The 16,587-nt window shown below is 38.1% G+C and overlaps 1 protein-coding gene across 1 annotated transcript; it reads right to left on the reverse strand.

Moving 5' to 3' along the window:
• Positions 1–800: 800 nt before the first annotated feature.
• Positions 801–5,132, reverse strand: LOC103716402 (aquaporin NIP2-1-like). Its single transcript, XM_008804384.4, has 5 exons — positions 4,936–5,132; positions 4,520–4,744; positions 2,327–2,521; positions 2,163–2,224; positions 801–1,308 (listed from the first exon to the last, which is right to left on the reverse strand). Exons 1-5 carry the CDS (start codon positions 5,065–5,067, stop codon positions 1,050–1,052), a joined length of 873 nt encoding a protein of 290 aa, XP_008802606.2. The 5' UTR covers positions 5,068–5,132; the 3' UTR covers positions 801–1,049.
• Positions 5,133–16,587: the final 11,455 nt, after the last annotated feature.

Here is a 16,587-nt window from a genome sequence, read left to right on the forward strand (position 1 = left end):
ACCGCATGGTACCATTCTTTGGAGCTCGGGAAGTTTTTCTTTTTCATTTTAAAGAATATTATCAGAGACATACTTTATAAACTTTAAAGACTTTAGAATATATTATGGTACTAAGAAAATAAAATATATTAATTAATTGAAGTCATTTTGGCCTGCCAATTGAGTAAAATATAATTTATTTAGGATCCGTTTACTTATTTCTGTAGAAATATTTAAACTTGCAGTCATCTGAGGATCAACTCATGTCTTTTTTTATTTTTTCCACAGATTTCGTATTGAAAGAGTGTGGATTTGATAGGGACCATACTCAAATAAACTGTTTAATTTACAAGTCCTGCAAAAAATCCAACTTAATACTGCTGAATTATCTTAATTGACATTACAAAATTACTTTTTTCTTATTGGATTTGGAGTCCTGCATTTTCATTCTGTTTTACTTCTTTGTCATACGGACCACACCCAAATTAATAGGCCGTTTACTTTCCAAGTCCTGCAAGAATTCCAACCTCATGCTGCTGAATTATCCTTTTCCTTATTGGATTTGGAGTCCTGCATTTTCATTTTGTTTTACTTCTTTGTCATATGGACCACACCCAAATTAATAGGCCGTTTACTTTCCAAGTCCTGCAAGAATTTCAACCTAATGCTGCTGAATTATCTTTTTCCTTATTGGATTTGGAGTCCTGCATTTTCGTTTTGTTTTACTTCTTCGTCGTTGATTCAATTTCCTTTCACAATATTTTCCCCTCCCGATCTTATATAGTTTCTCTGAGTCACATGCAACCACATGAAGATGAAGATGAAGAAGGTAGAAGGTAGAATTTCTGCAGGTGAAATGAGAGTTGTTACTCTCTTAAAGATATCGTAGGAAAGCTGATGACATTTTACACTAGTTTGCCAGGGAGAGGCGGTTTCTTAACAAAGATCCCACCAAGAGGCACGGCCGCAAGCAGCAATGCTTATGCTAGCTAATAATATAAGCTAGTAAAACCCTGCTACGTACACAAGATTACAAAGGGCCGAAGCCTCCAAGATTGAAGACCCTCCCATCAAACATTTTCCAATTGAACATCCTCGTTGAAATTAGGTGTTCCTTGGCTCTGCAAGCGGCGCAACTTGAAAGAAGATAATTTTTGACTCCCCTCTAATGGCTGCTTATCAGTCAAACGAATGAAAGTGTAGGCAGATCCCCCAGATAGTGTGCCCAACACTGGGCCTAGAAAGTACACCCAAAGCGAATTGTAGTTCTTGCTTGCGATCGCAGGTCCTAATGTCCTCGCAGGGTTCATCGATCCTCCCGACACCGGCCTGCACAACTCGATTTCATCTTAAAACATGTAAACCTAGCTGCTGCTACATTTTTTTTTATTTTTTCTATTTGCATTGCCATAGTCTAAGAGTTATAGTTAACAAGTATTGGATTAGGCTTGTAGCAGCCAGATTATGCCCAAGTTTTATAGGCTAGACTTTATCTGTAGAATCTATGGGGTTCAGTCTGACATGTCTGTGGTTGGACTCTAAACTAATGGCTCCCTATGTATATATAGATTCGATACATTTGCCTAAGTTTGAGGGCTCGTACAAAACTCATAAATTGGATCAGACAATGGCCCAAGCCTATGTCATATTTACCTTGCCAGCCTTAAGCTGGGTTTGGGATATCCGAGGAAACCCATGTCTATTCCAAGAAGACTCTCCAAAATTTAGGTAAATATGATAGAGATGAGGTGCCTTGTTCCAATAATAATGAGCTGATCTCAAGATGGGTGCATGGCAGAGTTGTGTTCACCCTTGAGCTCTATATTTAAGTCTTTCGTATAATTCCATCTAGAAGTGAAAATGAAGGACTGCCACATACCCATTCTGAAATCTGAGGTTAGGTAGCTTCGGAAGAGGCCCCTCAACTCTGATCAATAATTATATGCTGTGATCTTTAGTGATGCGTGTCCGATACATGCAGTATTCTTCTAAACTAGAAAAGAATGAAATGCTTTGGACATAGCAATCTAAGTAACTGACTGTAGGATTGGGTTGGATTATGCCTATTAATGTATATCGTCTTGGACTAAGTTTGGGCTTGAGTTAGTGCTAACGATCCTGGAATGTTCCCATACTTGTTCACTTTAATATTAGATCAAGATAGGATATTTATTGTTTTTTACCCCGCTAGGATAGAAGTTATGCAAACTGACGAGCCAACAGCTAAGCCTGCCAATTCCCCTACCTGCGTACATATGAAACAAGAAAGAAACATAAGAGAGGAGAACTTCGAGGAGATGTATAGGAAAATAAAACATCGAGAAGAAGAGATCTTCGAGGGACTTACAGCTTTAGTGTCGGTAGCTACAGCCAATGTCACAAACATCATGCAGAAGGTAACAACGATCTCCATCACCAGTGCCTGATATGGGGTACCCGACGGTGTCGTGGTCCCAAGATTGGTAATTGGATGGAGCAATTGGCCAAGGATGAACGAGGCAAGTAAAGCCCCTGAGATCTGAGCTGACCAGTAGAAGGGCACCTACAAGCGTAATGAGAAGCATGTAAATCCCAAATTGCTTGTTTTCAGTGACAAATAGGTCATGTAGAAGTACATATATGATTGGAACTTGGAAACAGTTTTCAAAATTCATGCTGTATTTTTCTGAAAAGGGTGCATGAGAATTGAAGGTTGGCAGGTATTTTTCTGAAAAAGAAAAAGGACTGGTATTGTAGTAGTCTTCCGTTGCATAAAAGCTTATGATACGTAAATTATGTACCTTCAAAGTTAGGCAAAGACTGAAGAAGGAATCTAGGCAATAGTTGGGTCCAAACTCCAAAGGCCCCTTTTTTTGGCCTAAAGGCATCACAGTGCCACGCACTGACAAGGGTTACCCCAAGAAGTGATAAGAAAAGATTCAAAGCTCTGAGATCCGCATGCGGACAGGTACGATTTGGGCCCCGTGACGCACCGTCGAGTGAAATGGTGGAATGGGCTAAGTACAAGTTGGTTTAGCTGCTTCTGAAACCGTCTTTTCAACTATTTTGGCTATTGCTTTACGAGTTGATGGGGTTTAGCTAGTTTTGGCATGAGTTGTGTCCTTGTGAGAACGAGGCTGTTTCCCCCCCCCATTTTTTTTTTTGACGATGGAAAGGGAGGCAGAACTCGCCACCCGGGTAATTTACTAAGATGAAAAAGGTGTGAGTTACAGAAGAGAGGATGGACGAAGACAGTAGGAGAGGAGTTATACTTGTAGGGATTAAAACCGACTTAGAAAACATCCATATCTTTCAACTTAGCCCACAGACTAGGGTAAATCTGATGGTGCATACGGCCAAACATAGCTTTTGTCTTCTCTAATTTCATCGATGATAAAGTCTTTAAATGAGACACATGGCTGATATCGCCCATATTGTCCTTCTTGTTGTCCCCTACCTATCAAATTGGCCTATATTATACTAAAGACATATATTGAATTTTGCTGTTGGGTCACTGAACATTGCCTAAAGATTGTTTGTAGTTTATAGATTGAAAATGGCTTCACGTGAAGGAAGAATGGTAACAATAGAAGATTTCTTCTCTTTCCCTTTCATGTAATTAAAGTATCGACAGAGTAGGTAGACCCCTCATGTTCTATAATGTTCTAGCCTTATCTCAGCAACTTTAATTGGGGTTGGGTTTATGGATTCTGCTTTGTAATTGGAGCTAACCAAGGTGAAGGCTAAGCAACCGAATTTAAAAAAATAAAAAATAATGGGTATGTTTGGGTGTATTTTTTTAAAAAATATATATTATGAGCTTATCATTTTCAATGTTTCTTTTGAAGCAAGTAATGTTTTTTACAATGATAGATGTCTGGCCGGGGTATGGTAATGGCTTTTGAATTGGAAGAGATGAACCTCCAAGTTCTAACAAGGCATAGGGAAGAACGTGCCCTTCTAATTTATAGATCTATCCTTCATTACTGGCACGGTAAGAAAAGACCATGTGAAGCTCTTTAACCAAGATTACATGGTACAAGCCCACATGGATTTGCGTCCTTGATGCTTCTCCCACCAGTCATTTCCGTACATAGGTGTGACAACTCTTAAACATTTACTTACCCCCACAAAAAATAATAAAAAAAAAAATCAATGTTGGTTCTTTTAAACATAAGGTGTGAGAAAAGGGTAAGAGACTTGCCATTGAGCTCTCTGTTTTATTGCCTTCCATCTTAGTTTTGAGTTCTTATTTCTAGTTGCAGGAATGACAAACCGAGTTCGGCAGAAAAACATGAACACTTGCTGATGATAATAGAAATAAATGCATGGAATGGAAAATAAATTCGTTAAATCATGTTAGCCAACAGGAATTAATCAGCAGTTGGTGGCCATGATGAGCCTTACTATTGTTGCGGCCTAAGCTCATGCAGGGTTTGAGAGGAAGAATGCCTTCCATGGCATGGGAAGTAGGAATTAGCTATAAGTCATAGCTTCCACCAAAAGATAAATATAGAGATCGCAACCAAGGCTGAGGAGCGATAGGATTAGGAATGCCAACCTGAATCCAAGGGAAATGCCTCAACACCGCGAAGGCCAACGTGACGGCCGGGTTCATGTGCGCACCGGAGATGTGGCCGACGGCGTATATCATCACCGTCACGATCAGCCCTCCCGCCATCGACTGCCCCAGCTGCGAGATCAAGCGCCCATCGCTTTTGCTCAGCGCTGCCGAGCCACAGGTCACGAATACGAGAAGAAATGTGGCTATCATCTCGGCAACGACCTGCAAGATTCCATCAACAACACAAAAGGAAGGCGAAACTTTCAACCACTCGTTTCTACGAGGCCAAGAAAATATCGACGTATATATGTTTCTCCAGAAACACAACGTCTTGTTCACCAAAATCCTTCTTGCAAACCAACAAGGGAAAAAGATGAACATTTTATCTTCATGAACATAAGGCCAAGACCTACCTTCTTAAGGAGAAAGGGTGGGAAGAGATCTTCAAGTGATTTGGGCTGAGGAGGTGTTGAGGTGATGGGGTTTTGAGGTGAGGCCATGTCATGGATTTCATTAGAGCGGCCGGGTCTCGGAAAGGAAGCCATATATATCTCTCTAGGACTCTGGAACTCTAAAGAACTCTGTGAGGTCAGTTAACTTGTTGTGTGCTCTCTTGCGCTTCTATAGGCCTCTATTTATAGAAGGGAGAGGCACTAGAAGAAACGACGACATGAGGACGCTGCCCAGCTTGGTTTCTTTGCCACCAAAGAATAGGGACCACCACATTCCTTCATTCAAAGCCAGTGGATCCTGGCCATTTATCTCGTAGGTGCTCCAAATTCGATGTGTTCTATTTGATCTTTTGGATCTTCCACATCCTACCTCACTTTTTTTTGATATCTAAGGACAGCATCCTCTGGATTGGCGAATCCTTTAGTTTAAACCCTGAAAACAAAAAGAAAAAAAAACGGAAAAAGAAAAAAGAAATGAGATTGGGATTGGGATGGTCCATGCATGGTTGGCTCCAACCAAGGTTGGCCAATCAACGCCACTTTGTATGGTAGGAACGCGGGTTTGGGTTTGGGTTTGGGCTTTGGGTTCGGGCAGGCTGACGCCTGCGGATCTACGGGTGATTTGGACGGTCATTTAGATCATATCCAAATCTTTCAGGTTTTTTGGGTTAAACATTTCACCTTGCTTGACAGAGGAAGGTGCAGTCCTCCAATAACAGCATTCTATGATAAGAAAGATCGGGAAAAAATATGTATATTATGAGATAATGGATTGAGCTATCGCTGAAGGGACAAGCGTTCGCTGGAGAATCTCACACGATTCTTCTTTTCCATTGCTTTTCATGACACCTTTTTAGAAGAAGAAAGCTAAAATCCCAACTTAGATACGTTCAACTTTGGCCAAACTAGTAATTAACAATCATTACAAATACTCTAGCGGAGCAAGGTTCGGGCTTTTAAGGGGAAGCTTGCCTCGTAGTCGCGTGGCACTTCGCCTCTAAGCATGGTTACTTTTGCAGCAACTCTTTTTCTATAAGGATTGCTTGTGAGAGTTCTTTGTTATTTATACCAATTCTTTCATAATCAAGTTTTTCTTTGTTATTTTTTTTGGAGCTTTACATGATTAGGCAAAAAGGAGCCATCATATGTTTCATTCCCACTTTGAGAGTTGAGACCTACCTTTGACAGGTTGATATGCTTTTCGATATATGTGCCCCATTTTTGAGGATAACTTCCATCATAACCCTTTTTTATTATTATTTTTTTTAAGACATTTTAGGTTGTAGTTATGAAAAGTAGAGATTCCTTCACCAAATGCAGTGATATTTGAAATTGTTCTTGTAACTAATATTGATTGAGTGATGAAATTAGCTATCTAGCTAAATATTTTCTGAGAGTATCTCTCTAAATTTAACTACAAAGTGCATAGCTTATGCAATTACAAATACTCTAGCGGAGCAAGGTTCGGGCTTTTAAGGGCAAGCTTGCCTCGCAGTCACGTGGTGCTTCGCCCCTAAGCATGATTACTTTTGCGGTAACTCTTTTTCTATAAGGATTGCTTGTGAGAGTTCTTTGTTATTTATACCAATTCTTTCATAATCAAGTTTTTCTTTGTTATTTTTTTGGAGCTTTACATTATTAGGCAGAAAGGAGGTGCCATCATATGCTTCATTCCCACTTTGAGGCCTACCTTTGACAGGTTGATATGCTTTTCGCTAATGTGCCCCGTTTTTGAGGATAACTTCCTTCATAGCCTTTTCTTATTTTTTTAATCTTTTTGTAAGACATTTTAGGTTTTAGTTATGAAAAGTTGAGGTTCCCTCACCAAATGCGCAGATATTTGAAATTGTTCTTGCAACTAATATTGATTGAGTGATGAAATTAGCTATCTAGCTAAATATTTTCTGAGAATATCTCTCTAAATTTAACTACAAAAATGCATGGCTTATGCAATTACATGTGCATGACAATCGAGATTTTTTATCATTCTCTCAAGTCGTTTATATATTTGAACTTTTGTCATTTCAGTATGGTGAGGCTAACTCGTTCATAATTATGTTTTAGGTTGCAATGATTTTTCGCCCTAAAGATTGGGGACCATCAATATCAATTCATTTCAGAGAATCGCATAATGGGAAAAATGATGTTGAGATGATGTCTCATGTGTAGTGGAATGAACTATTGTTGGATCAACACATTTACTTATTGCTACAATGCCTATCTTTTTTTTCCCACAAAGGTATTTTAAACATTTAAATTTATGTTATATGAAGATTTTTTTTGAAGAAGAAGATTTATGGAGCTTTCTACCAAAATGCAGTCCCATGAAAAGTTATGTGACAGAAATGACTAGAATCCATGCAAGTGATTGATTTTATTACCCATTGCAAAAAGTTCCAAAAGTTATCGATCGATTTGTAGTAAAAAAGAATTTATAAAAATGTTAAAATTTATTACTATTGCATTTACATATTTGTAACCAATTGAAATCTTCTTATGTTATTTATCATTACAAGTTTTTACCATTTCAAAAAGGTGAGGCAAAGTTATCCTTGTTACGATCCAAAGAGTAGAAAAAGTACAATCATGCATTATGCATATTTTCACAATACACTAATTATAATTTGGATAATAATATTTAAAATTTCTATACAGAATCTAGTTACATGCGAAGTCTATGAACGATCACAATCTAATTACTTGAAGATATTTTATTAATGATAAAAATAACGCAAAGTTCAATCATTAGATAGGTTTACTGGATTCGTGAATATCACATTATAATATCAAATAATATATTAAATTTTCATTTTTCATATATGTTATTATTTTTAGTAAATTTTTATGGATCATGTTTTTAGGTAGTAGATGAAAGCATATGATGTAAAAAATCAAGAATACATTTATCATTATCAAGATATTAATTGTTTCTACTTTGAACTCAATTTACAATAATCTATAATAACAAATTAATTAGAAATCTATCTACATATTGAATATTTCTAAATAATAAATACCTTAACTATATTTAATAGCACTAATATGTTTTCTTATTACTTAGAATGTTTAATATAAACAATTAAGGTAAATTGTTACATTCAAGTAGCTCTTTCATAAATAACATATATAGGGACAATATATCGCACACTTTTCTTCTAAAACATAAGATTTTAGAATATTATTACTAAGGTAGTATATTAAAAGGAGCATAAATTTTTAATGGTGGGAGAAACATTGAAAGTGACAATAGAGGAAAAAAATTAAGAAGGTACAATTATTAAGCATGGGTGAGGTCCATTCTTTTTCATCCATTGGAACCCATTAAAAGCATGAGACCCCTTAGTGGAAACTGCTTGGGCTCTGCAAGAACAAAGTTGACATACAATTCATTGTTTTATAATATCTGAGATTCTTCATCTCTTTTCTCTCGCCATTCTCCATATCTTTCTTGTCATGTTCTTCATAATGCTTCTAGAAGTCGATGCGAGTGCTAATGAAATAGAAAAGCATATATAGAATATCCATATAGTGGGCGACGAAGACTTAATTAGAACTTATTAATGTAATTAAGAAGTTGACGACCAAGACTAAATGAAAACTCATTAAGTTACGAACTTTTTCCTTCTAATAATCTAGTGCCAATCACTGATATCTTAGCATCTATTTTATTTAATTTGCTTAGTCCATTTTCGTGGGATTCTTGTGCTCCATGAAGTGTAGGACAATAGACTGTTGTATTTACTTGGTCCTAATTATTTTCTTTGGCCAACGTATCTATCAACATTCTTCTTCCATTTTTCCTCCTATGGATTACGGGAGTCAACTTTGAGGAAGGGGAATCTCTCTCTCTCTCTCTCTCTCTCTCTCTCTCTCTCTCTCTCGAAAAAAGAAAGAAAATCTCTCAAATACTGTCACAAATGGGACAGTGCAAGGTTCCAAGGTCCCGCCCTAATGCATAAAAACCACATGTGGGAGCATCTTCCCACTCTCTTGGCTCCACTCACATAAAATGGGGGCTGTTGATCCCTCGGAGCACAGTGGGATTCACCAACCCACTGCTGTGGATGGGCGACAACAATCGCATTCAATGGTACAATTAGAACATTTCCCCTCTGAGAAGTCCTTACAAAAATGCCAACTTCTGTGAAGTAGGGAGCTCGTCCAAAAACAAGCCAATCCTTCGGACAGGGACTAGCATTTCGGTTAGTGTTTGAAACTATAGGCTCATTTAACTTCATCTGAAATAAAGAAACCTTTATCCATGTTTAACCGCGCGCGTTTCACAAGCCCTAACATTGATCAAAGTTCAATAAGTGCATGTCGATATCATCCTCAATCTTGCTGTCTTTGCGTAACTCTGTTTGCTAAGAAGTTCTTATGGGATAAACAACGCATTAATGCTGGTATGATCAAACCCGTATCTTGTTTATTATAGATAGCATTATGTAATGCAACAAACTGTTCATCTTGTACCAGACCAAAAAAAAGAAAAACAAACTGCTCATGAATAGTTCGACCTTGATTCGATCAATATTTGGAACAAGTCAAGTTCAAGCCTCATGTTTAAGTGCGAACTCTGGCTCCTGGCTTGCAGCAACAAACAAAAGCACAGACTCAGCCATGAGAGAAGCCTTTCGATTGTAAAATGAGCCAAGCCGAACCAGATCTCAGCTGGGCTTTGATTGCTTTCAGCCTTGGCGATGCACACGCATGGGGATCTCCAAATAAATGAGTGCGTGTGGGGGGGACGGATGGCATCAAACGGAGAACGAATTCCGACCACGAAATTTCTTGGGTGCGGGTGCTGGAGAAACAGGAGCGAAAGAGAAATCGGATGAGTACGGGTGATTTGATGGTTATTGGGTGCGTCGCTGACGCCCACAAACTTGGCTTTCAAGTGGGTCAGGTTAACTTATGGTGTGAATTGTGACGGTGTGCATAGGTTTTTGGGTGGCCCCCCAAGGTCAACAGGTGCGGCAGATATAGTCGGGGAAGGTCTCGCCTGCGGACCAACCAACTGAGAAAAAGATGCTGCTACCGGCTGCTATTCTTCCCACTGCTTAGGCGGAAAGTATGATTGGAGACGTGACGTGATGCCAACTTGTACGGGGGTATATGTCTTTGTATTTTTTTCGTAACTAGATGTCGGATTTCAATACTTGGCAATGCCTAAGCCAAACAAAGATGAAGCTGGCATGATGTTTAGTCAAAAGAAAGAATGCCACCGACCAATGGAATTCTATTGGTACTTGTGGCGTGCTAAGTGGAGGGATATGACCATAGGAAAGCCCCAGTTCATTTGTATCACTAACTCTTAAAGTACTGGACTGTAAGAAGATTGATGGAATAACTTACTGCGAATAAGAGGGGGAATATTTTGCCCTTGGTTCACGATAACCTGCAAATGCGTAGCCGGCATCGCAAGGAGAGAGAGACACGTCCACCGGCAGTGTGGACCCAACGACAAGAAATGTGAGGCTAAGAGATGTGACACGTAGAATGTGAGACGTGAGCCCCATGTTGCTTGTTTGCATGCCAACCGAGCCTGGGGTCAACCGATCCCATGGAATAATCGACCGCATCCAACCTCCACCACTTATGGTGCTGCTAGCTAACATGGTGGATATGGGTTGCCTGTCGCAAGACAAGGCTCGTGAGAATCTTACTTTAGTCTGCTTTATCAAATCTTAATGCAACAACATGATCTTATGTAGTGCAGCACTGTAGAGTGCTGCACTGTGTTCGATAACCATCATCATGAGATGGACGGATATCAAGCAATGCGATCTTATATGGTATATAGGTCGTTGTTAATAGTCACCCATCTTTTAATGTCGGATATTGAGTGCTACAATGTGGAGGATCGATCCTAGGTCGATCTAAAGAGATATGAAATTCTATAGCCAAGCAACGTGGAGGATCCTAGGTCTAAAGAGATTGATATGTCATTGTTGATCGTCATCCATCTTCTAATGTCGGCTATTGAGCACTGCACAACATTCCATGGCCGCACACCGTAGAGGATCCCAGGTCTAAAGGGAAAGGAGTCACTGACTACCCTTATCTTAGTGACATAGGAATATGCAGCAATCCAGCATGCGCGTGCGCATGTGCAGCATTCAGGTGTGCATGTACGCGTATGTGAGTGTGGGTGCGTGCGTGCATACGTGCGTGCGCATGTTGCTCCCATGTCTATAGGGCAAGTAACAATGCAATTAGACTTTTAACCGATCATACTTGTCAAACCGAGCGGATCAGGTCATGGGATCAGAATTTCATAGCGTATGTACTGTTCCCAACTCAAGGGGATAGGGATGCCCTACAGGTGCCTATTTTTTTCTAGTGTATGATATATCCTTTATTTTCTTTTGTTGTTAAGGTGCATGAATCCCTTTGTTAGTTGGTTTTCCTTCTCAAGTGGTAATTATCATGTGAGATACATTGAATATTTGACAAATAATCTCTCCCACGGAGTTTGTTATATACATAACAATAATAATAATGACTAGAATCAAATATATGTGATGTAAGTGAAAGATGGTGTGGAAGGCTGTAATTGCAGCCTTAGAATAATCTTATGACCAACACAAAAAGAAAAAAAAAGAATGAATCAGAAAAAAGAAAGAGTAATTTAGGAAGAACAAAAAGTTGAGTTGTATTCGGGGCTGGAGTCATGCTCCCAAGCTTTTGTATTGTGGTGTAATAGCTATTATATTTATCGTGATAGCTAGTTGTTAGTTGTTTAGTGCTACCTAATGGCTAAGAACAGCTACAATGTCTCATTGAACATAGTTTTATGCATTACTTCAGGATTCATTACCATTTTTTTAACTAAATTTATTATGTTCAAGTCCTATTTTGCATAATGCATATCCCACATGCTTCTACCCACCCGAAAGGTCTTAGCCAATGAGTCTAGACAGTGGACACTGCTTTCAACCATGTGTTTATTAATTTTGTTTTATCGAACAATGCATCAAGACAAGGAAAAAAGAAAAAGGAAAGAAAATACAAGGAATATCAGTGCAGCCTAACAAGCTTATGTTTCTTCTGAATTAGGCAATGATAATTTTCATATTAATACTGAATTGGTCATGTTTCTGCTAAAATAAGTAGCACCATATCTGGTCATCCAAACCTCAGGCATGATTGTAAAGTAAGATGATAAACTAAGCTGAGGCTTAGTTCAAACAGGACATAATTTTCCTTTAATATAACTTATTTGAGTGGGAAAGTACCTTACTTCCTCCACATTCCATTCAAAAGATAAACTAAGCTAAGGCTGATGGAGGCTGTATGAAATATTTTAGATAGATAGTTTTGTTGGTCAACTAAGTCTTTTCTTGTTGCACATTCCAAAAACCTGTTACTGAAAAAAAGAACTATGGTGATTGCCCTATCCATAATAATAGAGCTAACTATGCCTGCTTCTTTTTTGGTTTTTTTTTTCTTCTTTTGGCAAAGATAAATGCACTCCTTCGCCATCTATGAAACTTTCTTGACGTAGAAGTATCATAGATATATCACGCAATGATTGTATAAAAGAAAAGACTCGGTGATCGAGCATGAGAGAAGTGTTGTGCTATTCACCTATTATCCAAAGACTCTGACGTCCATTGTCCCTATAACATTTAATTTACAAAGTTTTTGGATAAAACTAAAAATTCTATGGCCTGAATTTGACAGCCTTCCAAAGCTATAGATGCCAGAAGAAAGAAATTCTCATCAAATGCTTCAGTATACATTTGTTTTTATCCCATTCTGTAGTTGGCTTTGAATGATAGAAAGAATGAGAGAAAGGGAACATCTTCCTAGCTTACAAAATAATCTCAATTGCTCTAAAACGGGCGTGATTGAATGCACCTGATGCATAAAGTAATGAACTTCGAAGTTGCTTTCCACAATGGTACAGTTGAAGGGCTACATGCATGCTCTCTTTTGGGCAAATAGACGCGTACGTATTATGACCATCCTATAAAAAAGTTTCAATCTATAACATGATATTAAGTTGTCTGCATTTCCATTCAATATATGGAAATTCATTCCTAGATTGATCAACTTGCATGTTGTTAGTATTTTAATCCTATTGATAACAAGATTAGATTAAGTTGCATGCACTCCCATTCCCATATATGAAAATCCATTCCCAGATCCATCAAACTGCAGGTTGTTAAAGCATTTTCCCCTGCCAGTAGATCATTCATAAAATCTGCCAATGGATCCATCAACTACCTTACCAAAATTCTATAATTAAGTTTATGAGCAAATTAGATTTGACTAAGATTTTGTTACCTCTAGGTTTATATATGGCAATTACCATTCATGACAATTTTACTAGTACTTGGTTAAATGCATGATATATTGCTTTGTAAGGTGGCAGTTGGTCTCCTAATTCGAAACTGCAACAATTATGTTCGTGCATGGTGCATGCATCTTTTGCCTAATTTCATAATAGATTCAGTGTATTATCAGAGGAAACGTCTGGCCAGGTTAATAATTTGGAATTAAAAAGTTAAATGCTAAAATACAAATTATTAATATTTATATATAAAAATAAAGGATGCATAAGCTAATCACTTTCAACATCCTTTCAAGACAAATAAATAATTTATAAATTTATATATTACAGCTTTAAATTTAAAATTTTTTAATTGGTTATATTTCAATCCAATCAGCAAAACAAAACCTGTTTGAGCTTGTGATTAAGGCAACGATTTAGTTCCTAATTATTTCGAGAAAACTATTTGAAGTTTCAAAGAAGAAAGTTATGAGCCATGAAGTCTCTTAGGGAGGAAAAAAAAAAAAAGAAGGATGACTCTAGAAAGTCTTCCAATAGCAATGGAGCCCATCTAAATACTTTCACTGGTTTCAAAGTCTTAAAATGCACGCACCATTTTTGGCTCCTCCTTCCCCCCCACCCCCCGCGTCCGCGTGAATACTTTTCCAAACAAAAAGTCGCCGAATATTGTCACTGTGCTTGTCGGCAGTAGCGCACGTTCAGAAGGTCAACCTAACTGTGACGGTGCTTGTCTGCACGCTGTCACAAGGTCGAACCTAACGCAAGGGACACAGCGTCCGTCACAGGCTAATAGATGGCAAATTGTTGGACCTCCTTTGTACCACTTAATCTAGAATAATGCTATGGGGCCCAAGCATGGTACCTATAAGTATTTTTGCAAGCTAATTATCGAGATGGGCGCATGATGAACACAATCCACAACAGTACATCAATTATCAAGAAGATAGCATGTTAAATACAATCTACAGTAATGCATCTTGATGATCGGTAGCGTGCAAGGCCACATGGTGCATGTTTTGTAGGGTATAATTTTTTCTTCATATCCGCTTTAGAGAACTCACTAGGCTTCGACCTCTTTTAATCTGATTAAATCATCTGTCATCCACCTAAAGTTTAAAATATACTCCTTACAATGCACATTGGGCCCGTCAATTTCTCAAACCTGCGATTTTTTAATTGATAATGCCATTGGGCTCGTCATGCATATATTAGGATTTGATGGCAAAGAAGTTTTTACTATAGATTATGCAAATAGGGAAGGTAGAGACAGTTGCATCATAGCTTTCTAACATTATCCTTTGGTTTTTAGACCGCAACATTCTTGAGTTCCTGTTCGAATCCGAGGAAGAGAGGAAGGGATTAGGTGGCATGACAGCTCGGGCAATGCTCTAGCTAATATTAAGAAACTTTAAATGAATTCGATGGATATGAACTGCTAGAATGTAGTAAGCAAAAATGCCATAGATATGTTTTTGTCTTCTTGGATGTAGACTTGAATTTTGTGACTTTCGAAGCACACCCTTAAAGAAATGCAGTGACTTATAAAACTTTCTTTTATTGGAGCCTTATGGAAATATATCTTAATCCACTTGCAGTTAAAGAACAGGGAAGGCTACACAAAATTACAATTGCCAAAAAAGGACTGCCCTCCAATGAGAATGGAAGCCATCAACTTTAGGTTACTGACGTATTGCGTTAGTCCGCTTGCTATGAAGGCCAAATAAGGGGCGGTGAGATTGTAAGTTTCTATGTTTGTCAGCAAAAAATGATCTCATACTCTTACCGGTAAATCTTATCATGATTGACAAATAAGCAGCGTCCTTGTTGTCTATGTCTCTGTTTGAAGACATTCAAGTTTGTTTCTTGTTGGAAGTTTAGACTAATTGGTTCCTTGATATCGTTTAATGTTTAAAACGCAAGAAAAATTGAGATAGCTTCAGTGTTTGCAAAAGCACTTTGTGTTGGATGATATAAAGATAACCAGATGTCTCGAAGGTGCTTCTACTTTAAAAGTGTTATCTTTGATTAAAGAATAGAAAAACTAGAATTATAGCAGTCAGTTAAATTAGAGCATCAAGGCCAGCTGGTTTGCGGTTTATATGGGAACATCCTTCTTACCTTCCGAAAGGGAGAAAGGGGGAAGGAAGTATTTTTGGTAAAAGATGTTTTTTAACAAAAAAAATAAATAAGACATATTTGTTTGATGACGCTACAGTAGAAAGACCTCCTCCGCTAGTAGAAGTTTCTCGCAAAGACAAGTAGCCGTTGAAAAGCGGCTCTTTATGCTTAAGAGAAGCTGTAGCCCATTTGGGCAGGATTGGCAGATTCATGTAGCTTAGTTCCACCTGGTAATGCAACTGACTCTATAAACCTAGATTTGATATAGACAAAATTGACAGGATTTGTGGTTTGGGAACTTCATAGTATTCCAAGGTATATTCTTCAAACCTCAACTGAGAGGGCTCATATCCAGCAGAATTGGGCACAACCTTGTTAACCGTCAAAGGCTTTGGCACTACTTGAGATAGTGCTAGAGGAAATTTGATCTCGCTTTGAAGGGATTGGGCTTCAAAATAAATAAATAAATAAAAGCTCAAGCAGTTTTCCACTGATTCCATTATCCATGGGGCTCTTACAATTTATAGACATAGAACTATCAAAAATGAGTACCATATATATACACACACACACTCATTATATTTGTACTCTTATCAAACAAGTTAAATCGGACCACTAATGGCCCCTTAATTGACTCCTAATAAATGAACAGTAAAGAGTTTCCAAGACAGCACAGTAGGACTCCTAATTAAGTTAGTATCATATCAAGCTCAAATAGGCCATTGTATACTGCAAGCAGATGATTTAGAAAAGGGATCAACGTTTCCTCAGGATGCTTCCCTGAGCAAGAATTAGAGTTCTCTTTCTCTTCCTTGTATCTTCAAAGATTTGGCGTATTTGTTCAAGAACCCTCTAAAAGTAGATTCTTATCATAGACTGAGAATGTTTATAACATACTTCTTCAACAGTCAGTTTTCTCAGGACCGTTCCCATTTTAAGTTGCCTTCTCAACTTCTTTATGAGAAGGAACAATCTAAAATATACAGCAGAGAACGTTCAATTTTGCACAGGCTGTGTTGATTTTTGCTTGGTATCCCTAAGCCATCACTTAAGATTAGATGCTTCGCCAGTTCAATGCTCCAACGTAATCGCTAAGCCTAGAAGGCTCATTAGTAAGAACTCTAGCTAGCTGGTGGCCCAAATCACTCATGTTTTCATGTTTTATTCTCCAAAGGTTTTACAATTAAGTCTGACAA

Source organism: Phoenix dactylifera, chromosome 15, assembly GCF_009389715.1.
Source record: "Phoenix dactylifera cultivar Barhee BC4 chromosome 15, palm_55x_up_171113_PBpolish2nd_filt_p, whole genome shotgun sequence".
Taxonomy (NCBI): Eukaryota; Viridiplantae; Streptophyta; class Magnoliopsida; order Arecales; family Arecaceae; genus Phoenix; species Phoenix dactylifera.

Coding starts and splice junctions, on each gene's coding strand:
- LOC103716402 (XM_008804384.4), bottom strand. CDS start 5,067: ATGGCTTCCTTTCCGAGACCCGGCCGCTCTAATGAAATCCATGACATG. Junction 2,522..4,519: donor GGCATTTCCCTTGGATTCAG/GTTGGCATTCCT, acceptor TTACGCTTGTAG/GTGCCCTTCTACTGGTCAGC. Junction 1,309..2,162: donor ATAACTTCTATCCTAGCGGG/GTAAAAAACAAT, acceptor CGAGTTGTGCAG/GCCGGTGTCGGGAGGATCGA.